The 16,303-nt window shown below is 35.2% G+C and overlaps 1 protein-coding gene across 1 annotated transcript in view; it reads right to left on the bottom strand.

Annotated features, from left to right (window-relative positions):
* LRRC2 (leucine rich repeat containing 2) overlaps positions 1-16,303 on the bottom strand; it is a 67,661-nt gene that overhangs the window by 33,081 nt on the left and 18,277 nt on the right. Inside the window, exons 3-4 of the mRNA XM_065740592.1 lie at positions 10,105-10,315; positions 1,957-2,113 (exon numbers count right to left, since the gene is read on the bottom strand). Of these exons, the coding sequence (XP_065596664.1) occupies positions 1,957-2,113; positions 10,105-10,315 (368 nt within the window). The remainder of the gene's footprint in view (positions 1-1,956; positions 2,114-10,104; positions 10,316-16,303) is intronic.

Raw genomic sequence — 16,303 nt, 5'->3', positions numbered from 1 at the left:
CGTGACTTCTGTTTTTCATATTAGTAGATAAGTGGACCCCCAAAAAAGTGTGCATCTTACAAAGGTAGAGAACAGAACTTGTCCCTGAGCTGGAAAACAGCACTTGATCAGCCAAACTAAACATAAGCTGTATAGGAATTGAGTTGTTGGGCAAACACAGCTCATCAGATTAGCTTCTGCTGGATGATTTGTTGTACTAAACTTGGATTCAATTCTGATTGAAGATTAAAGACTCAACAGTGTTCATGTCACTGTGAACTTTAACCATCTGTCATTACTCTCAAGTATGTTTTAGCTGTGATATTTACTTACTTGCAGCTGTTTTGTAAATAGAACACAAAATGATAAATACCTTAGTACTTAACCTTCCAAGAGACCTTATTTTTTGATTTAGCACCCAGTCCTTACCACTCCTTACTCAGAGTTCCCAAAAGAAACCCACATAGAGTCTTTTCCCTGCTGTAATTTAGCAGTTAGTGGACTAAAGACTGAAGTTTTATTTTGAAACAGCATCCAACACTTCAAAATATCCAACATTTTTCATGATATTGTCTTGATAAGATAATAGGCAATTCCAGTACATATTAATGTCTATGTTTGTGTGCGTATGTTACATGAAATGAGAGAAAACTACCCTTCAGAAGCACAGCACTGTACCTGTCCATAAAGGGAGCATTATGCAAATTGAGATAAACAATTATTTGTAATTTACACCATAATGAGGACAGCGTCACTGTGTTACTAACAGGTGGTCAACCAAAAAAAATCATCAGGCAGTTTTGGACAAAAAAAAATGCTAAACAGTTCAGCTACATAGTCCAGACATGGCTTCTTTATATTATTTATTTTTAAACTTCATTAGTGAATCTGAGTCTGGAAAAACTAGAGTTCGCTGTTAAGAGTACAGTGGTGAATGCTATAACATGGTGTCTGAAGTAAGCAAACTAAACAGATTTTAATATTCACTGTCCATTCCAGTCAACTTTTGATTAAAAAAAAAAAAAAAAGCAACAAAAATACTGAAATTAAAGGCAACATTATGAAGGCTTATTCTACACAGATGAGCATAAATTAGAGGGGAAGTAGATGAATTCAGTAGCACAAGAACTACTGAAGAGCAGAATTCCCATCATTTAAGTGCAATTGAAAGAATAGTGATTGCTACTCAGAACATCTCAAACTTAAAACATTACTTTCAAGGTTTTATAGACTCTGGAAGGCAACAGTATCTTTTTTTCCTTTTCATCTTTACTGCCTACTAAAAGGTGTTAGTCCACTAAACTCAACTGACTCATATGAGTTCTGTGATCAAAGTGCTTACAAAGCAGTTATTGTTTATTTCATGTCCATTATATCCTGCTTGTGTTTTCCTTATTATTTGCTATTGTATATAGTTGCCAGGTTGAAACTTTAAAATATATCTCAATGTCAGAGGGGAATTTTACGTTTAAAAGGTAATTTTAGTACATAAATCAAAAATCATTCCTGTTACTCCATTTGACGGAAAAACTAGCACTGGTTTCAGTGCTTCAGGATGCCCACAACCTTTCTTCCTGTTTTTCTCAAAGTGCACATAGTTCCCTCAGATCTCAAAGGAATGACTACTATAACCTTGCTTGTAAATACTTTTTCTACTTTTCTTACTTGCAAGGAACATGAAACACCACTTGTTCTCAGGAAGAATTTTGCCCGTACTCAAAAACAAGCAATAGCTGTTCCATAGACAGATAGCAAAACTGTGTTAGCTTTTCCAATGTTTGAGCCTTACTAAACTCATGCAATTCAGCAATTACAGCCACAACCTGCTAGCTATGAAAATTTAGATACAGTTATTCACTGGGAAAAAAAAAATAAAAGTGATGTTATCATTAAATTCATAAGAACATCCATGAATGCTCATTTTCCTGGAATTTAATAAGATAGAACACACATAAATAACAGTTTGAACCAACATACCTATTTCCACTGGAAGGTGGTTGATTTGATTTTTTGGTAACTCCAGAACTCTCAAATCTTGAAACGAAGCAATGTAGTCTGGAATGGTTTGAATCAGTGTATTGCTTACATGCCATTCCTTCAGATAGGTAAGATCTTTTAGAGATTCTGGAAATTCCTGTGAATTAAATAAAACTATATAAGTAGAAATCAAGATAGAATTTTGTTCAACCATGTTTCTACATAGAATTGAAAGAGCTTTTGTAGCCAAACCTCAACACTTTGCCTTAATTATCCTGATGTGGAGAACAGTTTGCCAAATCCTCACAGGAACTGTTTTCATTTGAAGCACTGCAGCTGTCTGTTAGCATTTTTTTAACTGCTGATGCAGTCACTTTGCTCTGAAATTGAAACCTATCTGAAGCAGTCACCTACTTGGTGTCTCCCATATTATCTCCTTTTTCCAGCTGGAGGATTTTTCTAAAACACACTTTAGTGCATTAATTCACACATCAAGATACAGTCAAATGCAACACAAGAACAGAAGAGTGGGTGTGTATATAATGTCTAAGTGGCTTTTGCCACCAAAACAAAAAATGTTACTGTGTTCTTAATATCTGCCAAAGGACTAAATTTGTGTGCCAAGATGGAAGGTGGTCGAAGGAACAAAAGTGTTTCAGAAAGGCTATGTATACTGCTTTTGGAAGGTCTTATTTTAGATCAGTGAAAAAATTCATAAGCCATTTCAGCTGTTGGAGATACTTTGCTCTTTTTTACTTTTTTCTTCTAAGAAGAATAAAAATACTCTGCATTTATATTAGTCCATAATTGCAATTATGGTTCTTATTTTAGTCATACAAAATTGTTTTCTTCAAAATTTCTAGGATTGTTTCAAATACACAGCAATTGTTTGCTAGTGGGTAACTTTCAGGCAATATTTTACTTGTCTAAAAGCTCCAGTTTATTACAGTTACATAAATAGGGGGTTTTGCAGCCCGTAATTTTTTTGTTCTTTTTTAAATTTTTTTTGTTCATTGTCATTCAGTTCAGACGTATGTATCTCTGAATTATGTCGCCAAATTCCTTGAGCTTGAATCAGCTAAAAATCAATTCATAAAGATGATGGTCAGATCTTTTAAGCTCAACTTTCTAACCCATCACATAATTTACCAGTTTATATCTGGAACAAATAATTTTGATGAGGTGCTATTATTAACTTTATCACATAAGAAGTAAGAGTTACAGTCTTTAGTTCTTTTATATCTTACAATAATGTTTGCTGTGCATGAAGAATTGTACAAGGTTTGTTTCATTCTAAGTCTCGTAGATCCCTCAAGACATTAACTAGGGTGATGCATTTCATATTTATTGTTTGCTTTGTTTTCTTTAACTCTGGAACCGGAAGACTGCTTCTTAACTTGTAACTAAATTTAAACATCTAAGTAATTAAAGCTATACTTGACTGTTAATCACTGTTTTTAGTTTAGTTACTTCTACCATAAATGTCAGTACTTCTCAAATTTACACATGCAGACACTTAGATTAAATTCGCTGTTCTGCCTTGCTACCTGTCCTTTGATGTTTGATATGGACTATTTCATTTCTTTATTCATTTTCCCGTTACACGTAATTGCACTGTGATCCATCTAGATTTACTGTTTTATTGCAGTTAAAAAACAAAATGCCTGAAATGCCTTAAGGGTAGTAATGAGAGATTTCTCCATCTTTATGGTGAGAGTTATTGCTATCATACCTTCAATCTGCACATTTTTTCTGGAGCAAAATAAAATAAATAAATAAATGCAAATAGTAAATTCAGTTAGTATTGTTTTTCCCACCTTCACAGAATTAAAATGCATGACATAGAGAATAGTATTTATCTGGAGTGTCACAGATGCGACTGCGAGCAAGAACACCAATTCATCAAGAAAGAAAATGCACAACATTAATACAGGAGAGAAAAACACCTCTCTGAAACACATATCATTTGCAGCTCTATTTCTGCTGTGCTGTAGTCTAGGTCTGTCTTGATCTATTCCACTGATTATGTTTTTTTTACACTTGTTATCAAAACAAAGTGTCTCCAGCTCCTGACTATCAGATGCAGCAGAGAGCAATGGGGAACACTTGCCCTTGTGAAACAAGTAAACTTCTTGTTCTCCCAGAATGAGGGGGGTATCCCACAAATTTCTTGATACACTTCAAAGACATTATAAAACAAAAATCACTCTCAGAATAAAATCCAACTGTCTGGCTTCTTCATGACTTCAGAAAAAAATTAAAGCCAAAAATTTTAAAGATTAATTAAAAAAATACTTTAGAAAACCCCACAACATTATGTCATTATTCAGTATTTAAATAGCATCAAGATATGTTTGTGCAACTGTTAACCTAAATTCAGTAATAACACTCAAGAAATAGAATTAGATTCCTTTATTATACCAGTTGTCCAGACTTATTTTTCATCTTCAGGTAATTTCTTTACATAATTTTCAAGGAAGAATTTCTTTACTGTCGGAGTGATGAAGCACTGGCACAGGCTGCCCAGAGAGGTTGTGAAGTCTCCTTCTCTGGAGATATTCAAGACCCACCTGGGTGCCTACCTGTGCAATCTTCTGTAGGGAACCTGCGTTTGCAGGGGGTTAAACTAGATGATCTCTTGATGTCTCTTCCAAGCCTTACAATTCTGTGATATTTACATTTTGCAGATGTAATTGTACAAATCCTTTGCTAAAAACTGCTTTTCTTTAACATTCTTAATCTGACAAATACATTTGTCATTGTTACTGAAACATAAATTGATGTGATATTTTACATCATTTACAAATTAGATAGGGATGAGAACTAAAATGTGCAGAAGTTTTATGTCTGCTTTCCTCTCTGATTCCCTTGTGCTCTTTTATAATCCTTTGCTGCCATGCTAAAGCTGGCAGCCTGCTGATAAATTACTCCTCAAAGACTGACACTTGGATGGTAGTCAGGCTTTCATTTTAACAGCAAAACAATACCTCCAAGTACTTTCATTTGGGGAAAAAGAAAAATAGTGTTAAAAGAAAATAAAATGCAAATGTAAAACCACTCCTGATTTTACTACTTCCAATTAAGGGAGAATTTACCTGCTAGATATGAGCCTGAATCAAAGTATTCATCTCTGAAATGTTTATGTTCCTTTTTTATTAGTAGCCCTGTGATCTTATCTATCACTGTCAAAAACAAAACTTTGAGTGCAAATCTCTCTTATCTTTCAGAATCTTTGGATCTTTGAACCCAAAGCTGGATTGGGCATTTTGTAAGTTTCAGGGGAAAAACCTTCTTCGGAAGTGAAAACTAAGAGAGAGGTTTTCTCTATCCATTCAGTGCAGTAATTCTACTCAATTTCAATGGTAAACAAATATGTTACTGTCACTAACAGCTGGAAGTAACAAGTGGAAATTAGCTGTTCTCAGTGAAAAGAGATTGCATGTCAGATGGTAACAATGGCAGAAAAAATATAAATGTAGTAATTAATCTGCCATTTTCTGAGAAGAAATGATGAAAGAAAGGCCACAATTGACTGGTAAAGAATATTTCATCACTGCTTTTTGTGAATATTTCAGTTGTTTAAATCTGTTGGATCCATATTATCTGGTGAGGAAGAGCAGAATATCCAAGTGTGGTTCTGCTGATCTAATCATATGATCTATTTGCCAATACTAATGTCAAAAATTCAACAAATGTCTTTTCCTGAACATTTTCTGAAAATAATTTTATATTTACTGATCCACTAGACAATTCATTACTTAGGCGCAGAAAGCGAACACTCAGAAGGGAAATAACAGTTAAATTCATCAAAAAACCATACAAATATTCACAGCATTATTTTCTAGTTTTTATTCAACTACAATGGCAATGCTGTTCTTCTGAAGAATTTTAGAAAATTCAGAGTTTAATTCAGTAGATATATGTTAACATATGCAAAGGATCTCAATTAAGTGTTTCATTAACTCTCCATCATTTTCTCCTATGCAACTAATTCAGATGAACAATTCAAGAGTCCATAGCCACTAAAGAGCTCCTCTCTATGATGGGTTTGCCTGAAAAACTGTTAGAGAAAGAAGTGTTTCTGAAACATGCCTTTGCAATCTTGAGTTACTTGTGGCACAGTATACTTCTCTCATGATGACAGGTCTCAGGGCTATTATAAGCTCAACAGGAAAGGGAAGAGAAAAGCCTGTCTGACTTCATTCATAGTATCAAATGATAAGACTAGCCTGTTTGTTATTTTAAAATCTTTTTTTTTTTTTGTTACTTACTTGTAACAACAGCTAAATATAAATACTCAGTAATCATTTCTCTCATCTTGCAGAGATGCACCACACAGGGATGTAGACACTTTACACATAAATATTTGGTTGGTATACAGAATAGGAGCTAAGGGTCATTGAACCTCATTGATGTCGTCACAGAGGCTCTTCAAGGTAGAGTTTTGACAAGTAAATCTATCTCATTACTGCAGTAATCAACCACAACTCATAGCCAAAAGCTACCCACTCTGGAGAGACATGGCCAAATCAATAGTTAGTTTACTTTAAGATTCAGAGAGGCTCACTGAGTTTAAGTTACATGCGAGAAAAGGTTCAATGTTGGTATTGCTTATAGTATTTTTGCTTAGAAAATTGCCAGTGCATCCATACTCTTATAATAAAACTACAGTGACTTGAGACATCAACTGGTTCAAATTGCATATCTCAAAAATTTTCCTAAAAGTGAAGCATAGCTAGTAAGAAATAATGTTCCACAAGGAAATATGGATCTGCATATACAGAATACATTTCCTTACAGCTCATATAGTATAAAATCAAGTCCTACCCTATTTAGCTAGAGGTCTGTGCCTATTTATTTAACCTACTATTCATAATATGAATAATTGTCTCAGAAATGATAAATACTTACTTTATAATTTAAACAAACAGCAAGTCTCCACTTACTTAAAATGCAATATAATTTCCATGATATTTAAGAAGTGGAACAGATGTGGCACTGATAGTTTGAAGGAAGGAATTCCTTTTAGGAATTCAATCAAGTGATTTACTTTGAATTCCTTTGCTTCTAAGCTTATTCTAAGGAGATCCAAAATTATTTTCACAAGAACATTCTCCAGATGATTTTTAAAATATTTGTCCAAAATATCCCAGTATATGATCAAGCATTTTATGAAACCCATTATTGAGTTTGTAGTCAACAATGCTGAATCAGTGAGCAACATTTACTGTTATGCTGTATGGATCTAAAGCATGGGACAGTAAGAAGCATCTTTGTTGTAACATTTTCATCATCTATGTAGGTTGCCATGAAAGTAATTTCACCTATTTATTTCCATGGAAAGTACAATGGACACGAAGAGCACAGTAACACTATTTGATAGAGCAAATTCACAGCTATAAAACTGTTTTTGCAACATTTTTGCCAGCAATGAAGAAGACCCTGCGTGACACACTTGGAAAAATCTGCTCCAGCAGGGGTGATCCACTGTTTCACAGCTGCTATTACAGCACTGTTGCTAGAAAAATGTTTCCCATGCAGTCTAACTTTCATCAGCCCAAACAGATGGAAGTCAGAAGGTGCAAAATCCAAACAATACAGCACATGTAGTAGGACAGCACTGCCAAAATTGTCAAGGTGCTCCATGGTCTCAGACTGGTTTGGGGCCTGGCATTATCATGCTGCAAGAGAAAGGTGGTCTTCTTCTCTGTCTTGACTCTGGAAGTGTGAGCCTTCAGCTTAGTGCTGCAACGTTATAGCGTGTTATGCGTTCCAGGAAATGCAGAAGGACCACACCTTTCTTATCCTAAAAGCAGAGTGCACATCACTGTATCTACTGAGATCTGAATCTTGAACTTTTTCTTTGATGGAGAATTCAAACTTTGGCTCATAGTGATAACACTACTCCTCAGCAGTAATGATATAATCCAAGAAATTGTTACCTTCAGAGTGGACCTGGTTCAATAGATCCTATCAAACTTGTATATAGTGTTCTTTCCCTTCCTGTGTGAGCATTTGTGGGACCCACCTGGCACAGAAGGTACAATATTCCAATATTACCACCACTTCTTCCAATGCACTGAAGTCAATATTCAGCTCCATATACAGTTTCCTGAACACAGTCTATCAATTTGCATGGATAAGCTGATGTCATGGTTTTATGATTTTTGTCATTGGTATTCCACATTGCAACATCATGTAGTGTATTAAGAGTTAAAGAGTTAATGCTCCAGCTCCATGGATCATCAATAGTTCCAGGTATACCTGTCTCAGAAGAGAAGAACTACATTCCCCAGAGGACTGTGTGATGCTTTGCATTTTTACATGTTTACACTCAGAGGGAAAGATAAAAACTGTCTGCGGTCACGGGACGCTCTCTTTCCTTTGGGATCGACTCAGCAGTGGGTGCTCACTGTCTTCTCCCCTCCAGATTTTAGCGTAAGGCCTTCAGTTTATCAGACGCTCCCTCTTGCTCATTTTATTGGATTTATTAGCTTTAATTACAACTATATTGTATTATATTGTGTTATTTTGCTTTCTGATATCTTATTTAGTAAATTAGCTTTCCTCCTCAGATCATTGCCACTGTTTTGTTCCTAGACCCATCCCCCTTTTCCCTTTCCCCCTTCCCCTTTCCTGGGGCATGGGTCTGTGGGTATCCTGCACCAATCGTCATGGAACCGGGCCGAACCAGCCCGTAAACCATGGACAGCCAATTAAGACATTTCATTTCATGATGTGACAACTGTGCACGGCCATCCTGAACATGGCTTGTCTTTCGTATCGCTGTCACCACTGCTGAAATGTACCACCCGCTGCCTCACTTTGCTACATCCACTGTTTGGTCTCCAACAATCAGTAAGTACCAATAAGTGTCAGTGGGTGCCATTTTTTTCAGCATGGAGAAGTTCCACATGCTTTCATTTCCACATATTTGCTTAATACACATTTCCATGTCAGATGCCATTGTGTCATATTGCCCTTCTGTTGCCACCTGTCACACAGTAACAAAATGTAAAGGAATAGTGGCAGGAAGATTCAACCTCTACTGCCATACCATGATATGCCTCTGATGTCATGGGTCAACATAACAAAAAAGGAGGCACTACGTTTGGAGTAGCCCTCATAGAAAACATGTGCATTGATGAATATCCAGTAAAAGCTACTATTCTAATTTTCTAACTTAACATTGAAATTTGACATTGAATTTTGACATTGAAAATTATTCCATTTTATCATTTGTGTGCTCTGCTCACTTGCTACTGAAGTTTTCAGACAGACTTTGTTGGAGACCTCAGAACAATACAGTAAAGCTACTTTGTTCTTGCAAAATCCCTATTTCTGGCAATTATTGTACTTTGAGACTTTACAGCATTTAGAAAGAAAATTGCTACAGAAGCAGAAGCAAGCCAGTTCCCGTAAGTCAAAGGAATAATATACAGTTTGATATGTCTATTGTCTGGAGCAGATATTGCTGCTTCATTGACAAAAGTAGAAATACAATAGAAATACTTACTAGCTAAATAAGACGGAGAAAGAGCAGTTAGTTCCCAAATAGACACTTAGCCTGGCTTTTCTCTTCACTACTGACAAATGTAAAAGACCACCCAGTGGAAAACTAAACTGGTTATGCACCTGCAAGACTATACAGGCAACCCCACTTTTGATACATCCTAGTGTCTGAGTGCTTAATCTTCCAAACTTAGTCATTGATGAATTTATGTTCAAAATCTGTAACGAAAACTAGAATGTAATTGATACTACTGCTCTTGTCTACATAAAATACAGGGTTTTTGAACAAAATTTTGATGTTTATAGACATTTTTACATAGAAGTTCTCAACCCATACAGCAATTCATTTTCCTTACCTGCAGTTTCTTGTAATAGAGTAGTAGAGAAAAAGAGATTTGTGTCTGATTCTTTGGGCTAATAATAATAATAATAGATACATTAAGTTATTGTTAATAATAATAATGAATTATTTAATCCTTCAACAAGACAAAATTCAGTTCTAACACAGTGAAATAGTGTTGTTATAACATGCAATGTTATATAAGTGGCGATGAGAAAAACTTTTGGAAGCATTAAAAGTCACAGTGTCAAGCGACAAAAACTTAACAATAAAAGCATGTACTCCATTATATTTACCATCCACTGTTCTCCAGAAAGCTGAAAAATAAATTTGTTTCTTTCTTTGTTTGTTTCATCTGACAGAGCATGCCTCTTTTGTAGCTGAGGAGTCTTTCCACACACATCCAAGATTTTCTCATCAATGTCTACGAAACCATTCTTTAGGTATTTTGATTGGGGAATGCCTTTCTTCCGACACTCTAGTATGAAATTCCATTCCTGCTTTATCCTGAAATAGTACCAGAAAGTGTTTATGAGAAAGAGCTTTATTTGGACAAATACCTTAAAAAAATAATCATGCATCTAAGGTATTTAGCAAATAAATGTGTTCTTGGAATTGTGCTTAGATTTTCTAGACTGACATAGATTTCAAGTTGTCGGGAATTCATATAATCAGTGACTTTCTGGGAATTACAGAGATGTAAAGACTGCCCATCGTCACAGAACAGTGTGAAATATGCCTTTTATTACATATGAAATTAAACAGACGTGATAATATATACTTTCTTAGAGAACAAGTTACATGCATACAAATATAAAGATCTGGTAATATATGCAAAATTTGCATTTAAAAAAAGAAAGCATTTTAACATATTCCCCTTCTCCTGCCCTTTTCTGTTCAAGTATAATGATCCCCTTCGAAATTTTTTAACATTTTCCTACAACATCATCTTAGGAGGGGAAAGGAAATGTCAAAGTTATTACATGCCAACTCATTTCAGTTTAAACTTCATTGTAACTTCAGTCTCACCTTCAGGACAAAGTTTTATCCCTATAACTGCAGGGACAAGTGCAATTTCATATAATTAGGCAATGCTAAAAGCAAACGCTTTATTTTAAGAGAGATTTATTTCAGCTTAGTCAATTAAGGAACAGGCTGATTAATCGAAGTAAACCTTCCTTATACCAAAATAAAACTCTGCAAAGCCCCTTGTGTCATAAATCTTTTCTCACACATTGAATGCTAGATTCCTTTGTATGTAAGGTTCAGTTACGTGACCTCCACCCTCTGGCAGAAATTTTAAGCTAAAGATTTGAAGAATACTGACAAGTGCAGGTGGGCACAAAAGATGAGGATAAAATTCCGTTTAGAGAAAGTAATGTATGACATTTCCTAGAGAGAAAAGCAGATGTAAGTTTGTAAAATTTAAGCAGGAGGTGACAACACCTATAAACATATTCCCAGTTAAGCATGGGATTTTCTCTAAAATTCTAAACTTCTGGTTTTAAATTGTGTACAGGGAATCTGTTACAAAGATAAATACAAGAAACATCTAGAAAACATGGTGAAAATAAGCAATTTTTGAATACTCATAGGAAGGCTTAAGAAACATGAGAGCAGAGTATATTTTCAGGAATATGATACTTTACATTGAAAGTCATATTTAACATATAACTTTGATATAAAAACAAACATATAAGATTCAGAACAGCTCGTTTAAATAGGAAGGGTATTACTGAAACAGCATTAAACTGGCTAGTGCAAATTGTTGCACTTATTAAAAAATTAGGGGGTGCTGGAATGATCTGAGAGCAGGGAGCACAGCAACAGTAGAAAACTTCATGTATCCACTTACACACAGCACAATGACACGATGCAAACACTTTATCACATATGATATTTATCAGAACAGCTAGTCTGAGAGATCACAAGGGACATTATTTAGTTTCAAATTAAGGATGCCATATATGGGTCAACAGAGAACTGCAGAAAACCTCTGTAATAACAATCACAGTGTATTGTTATGCAACATCCTTATAAAGAAAAATATAAGAGAAAAAGTTGTTTACAGACAAGCTACATATTAATGCCAAAGTTCATTGAAGGTGAAGCTCAGTGGGTGCAGTGCAGCCTAATTGCATAAGTACATTCAAATGAAAATATCATTTTTTCCTTCTATTTCTGAAACCAGAGAAAAGCTAAAAGAGAAAATGGCATTTCTGTTTAAATAAAGAAACGGGGAGGAATTATAACTGACAAATTAAATGCAAAACCACAAAAAGACAAGTTACAAAGTGACAAAGGTATACAAATGAATAGGAAAATAATTTCTAGCATATCAAATGCAGATAGTCTCTCAGAAATATGGTGGGAGCAACAACCTAACAATATAGGAAAGAAAAATATCTTAAGAATTCTGTGACTCTGTAAAAGAAGTTATTAAGACAGCAGGATGTTAAGAAAGCAGAAGAAAAGTTAAAGTCACCCTTGGCTTCAGTATTATCTAGAGAGATCAGTATGCTCTTTACAAGTAAAAATCTGGAGAACTTTTAAATTGAAGTGTCAGCAGAAGAGGCTTGAAAATTAAAAAAAAAAAAATTACCTAAAGCAAACATCCCCCTCTCTGTTAGTGCCTAATTGTGGACTGCTTTATATAGCACAGTGAGCTAGAAATGAGTAAGGAAGAAAAAGACTGGACAATCAGAAAATTGACCTACTAATACATTTCTGCTCAGGAATTCTCAAGAGGGGAACTGAATTTGCCAGCACACTCAAGAAAGAGTTCATCACCAACCAAGAGCACCTCAAAATCTTCTTCTAGGATACTTGATGTAACAAACAATAGAAAATGGGTTAAAGCAGATGCAGTTGCTTGGTGCATTTTGTGATCCTTCAAGAAGCTTTATCACTTACCTCCAGTTACAGAAGGACATACTTCCAAGTATGCAATTACACTTGACAGCCCTAGCACAGAATATTCCCTTCAGCTGCAGCCTGGAAGAGCTCAGCAGGAATTCCATATAAGGAGGTGTGAGAGTTGAAATACCTCTTTCATATATTTTTGAGAAAGTAAAAGCTTTCTTTTGATACCCAATTCAGTATTAATGTTGATCTTGCCTACTCAGTCAGTCTTTTGAATCTTAGCGATCACTGCTGAAGTAGAAAGCAGATAATGCAATAGAAAGAGTTCAATAGGAAAAGCTAGTACAATACCATTTTCATATACTATAAGAAAAATAAATAAGCCCTAAATACCTACCATTATTTTGCCAAACTAGTGAGCACATCTAATTAACTATAAAATCTCTCTATTACTGTGTAAGGTGGCTGAGAGGTGTAGTATGAAGAAAAAATTACTGAATTGAGTCCCTGAGGAGGAGAACAAAATAAGGATCTGAACCATTAAAAGGAAGAAGCGGAAAAGAACCGAAACCCTGGCACTCTTCTTTTCTAAAATCTTCTAAATAATCCTGGCTTTATATACAACTGCACTTTCTCACCTCCTCCTCCAATTCTTTACATGCAGCTTTTCAATCAATCTGTGAAGTTGAATTCAGCAGTACTGCCCTATCCTTTCTACTAAATTTCTTCATTTTGAACTGAAGAATAAATAATTTTTGAACCAAGGAATTAAATATTTTATTTCAACGCATAATTCAATGAACTGCAAAAGCTTATTCTCAAGACACCTTTCTAATATTCACTGATCTTCACTTGTGCAATAAATGACTGACTTGTTTCTTAAGAGTATAAACTCTAAGAATGTTAGAAACCTTATCAAACAGAAATAAAATGGCAGAAAGTCTAAGAAAGACAAGAAGTAAAGTACGGAGCTACTGTACTACACCTCAGTGCCAGTTTTGTCAGGTGGGCCCCAGGAATAGGAGTGTAGAAAGCTTAGATCTAAGATGTTACCCTCTCACAATGGATGCTATAGGAAAGAATAAAAAGAGAATAAAAAGATGAAATAATACACTGTTCTCTGACACTTTATTAGTAACACATAGAAAATATAAAACTCAGGAGAGAATGATACATTGCTAAAAAAAATACAATGCAAATAACAAAGAATACTCTTAATAAAATCAGTTGGTGAAATGATGTCCTCAGACAAAAGATAGGCATTAAAAATTAAATACAGTGAGGAATTCAGCATGGATATCACTCACTAATGTGGAAATCCTATGGCAAATATTTTTATTAATCATATATCATATTATGTCAGTGTGCTTTCTTAAACTTTAAAAGAATGCTCTCTTACAGTTACCAGGCTAAATACTATGTGCAAGGACATCTTTAACAGATGGAAAGTGAATCAATAACAGAACAACAAGCATGCACAGTTTTGTACAGAATGAAGACATGATATATGCCAAGGGCAGAAGATCCCTCATTTATGATCCCTCATTGTACTCTTTTGGTATGCACTAACCAAATGAATCAATATGAGCCTTTTTGGCCTGGAGGTGGAACTGGTGTCAAGCCAATATATATAATGAACAAAAGATTACACAGCAGTAATTTGCATGCAGTATTTGAAATCAAATCTAAGGGATCTATTCAGCCACATGGCTGTCACCCAGCTCTATCTAGTCATTGCCAAAGCACAGAACTTCTTGAAGGATCTTTATGAAAATAAAGATCATTTTAAGTTTTTTTTTATTGTGATCCCAAATAAAATAAGATTGCCACATTTTTGTTATCACAGAATCACATAACTATTGGGGTTGGAAGGCACTTCTGAGGATCATCAAGTCCAACCTCTTGGCTAAAGCAGGTTCCCTACAGTAGATTGCACAGGGAAGCATTCTGGTAGGTCTTGAGTATCTTCAGAACTCCACAACCTCTCTGACAGCCTATTTCAGTGCTTTGTCATCCACAAGGTAAAGAATTTTTTCCTAACATTCGTTTAGAGCTTCCTGTGTTCCAGAATTTGCCCATTGTCCCTTGTCATGTCGATGTACAGCATAGAAATTTGACTCCCACACTTCAGATATTTATAAACATTGATAAGATTCCCACAAAGTTTTCTCTTCTCCAGCCTGAACAGTACCTGATGGCTACTACATGAATCTTCAGGGGGGAAAAAAAATTGCCTTTACATATGCTAATATTCTTCTAGAGAGATAATATTTCGCAACTTGGTGCCTTAAAGACTATGGATATTCCAGGACCACAATTTCATATGTGACAAACAAATAAGATGGCTGGAAAATTACAGCTCTCCTGAAGTTTATGGTTTTTTATCACTATAAAAAAAGATAGTAATAAACTATTTTTATCTTCCTCCATAGCTTGATTTACCAGGTGTAGTCAGATTTAAAAGAAAAAAAGTAGGTAACAACTGTTTTATGTGAATGTTAGTCAAGTAAAGCCCAATTTAGGGTGGAGTGTGATCATACAAAATATTTTTTCTGGACTTTGGACCCAGATGAGATCAAGCTCATCTTGCTACTCCAGTATTTCAACACTAATCATGAAATTGTCTGAATAATTGTAATAAGTCTTATTACATGCCATTTATATTTATCAAAAAAGATACGTGTTTCGTACCCTTATTTCTATAACACATTAGTATGAGTTTCAAAGATATCCCACTAACTGGAGAGTAATTGAGTTTATTTGAATGGTTCTTCCTCCTACAATTACTCACTGCTCAATGTCTGTACATGAAGTCTTGAGGAAAAAGCTAAGCATCTGAAGTGAAGAGATGATGTATCACTAGATGGCACTCTTTCCTCTAAACCGGGATGGAAGGAGCAGCCACACCACTACATGGCACCAGGTTAGCACTACTGAGTGACGTTTAATTCAGAATCATTAGCCATGTAGAATCATTAAATAATTCTATTGAATTTTTATGAGCAGCACAGTTAAACTGGAGCTCAGCCCAGACTAATATTACTGACAGATGAGTAACATTTTCCTCAGTTTCAGACAAATTCAGTTTCAGTACTGTCAGGCTCTTCCATGGTTTATTAGAGATTGTGGCTGAGCAGCAACTTTTATCTTTCAATTCACTTGCAAGCATTATATTAAATGTAAGGTCTGTATGCGTAAGTGCATAAGAAAAGCAGCAAATAATATAATGGAATCATAGAATCATTAAGGTTGGAAAGGTCAACAAGATCATCCAGTCCAACCACCAACCAAATACCACCATAACAACTTTCTAGTAGTGAGAGGCCTGAAACTGAACAAAGGCAAACTCCCACTGAGGGAGGATCTCTTGTTAGAGATCCCTCCTTCTGGAGTTCTTCCTCTGCAAACCTACATCCTTGGAGATGGATGAGCATTCGTTTTCCTTCCTTTTGTAGTATCACCTTGTTTGCACTTGTCCCTTTAGAACCAAATACAAGTCTCTTGCAATATTCTCAGTATACTGTTCTCTAGAATCAGATTTCACTGGCCAGATGCTTTGACATGTGTTCTAGAAGCTATAAATTTCCCCAGATCTTGACAAGGTCTCACCATTAATGCAAATACAGTTCAAGC

The sequence above is a fragment of the Cyrtonyx montezumae genome, unplaced genomic scaffold (genome assembly GCF_038088225.1).
Source record: "Cyrtonyx montezumae isolate F1298 unplaced genomic scaffold, pur_monq_1.0 scaffold_29, whole genome shotgun sequence".
Classification (NCBI taxonomy): Eukaryota; Metazoa; Chordata; class Aves; order Galliformes; family Odontophoridae; genus Cyrtonyx; species Cyrtonyx montezumae.
Note: the sequence above shows the minus strand (reverse complement) of the source record. Positions and strands in the feature narration are given on the sequence as shown.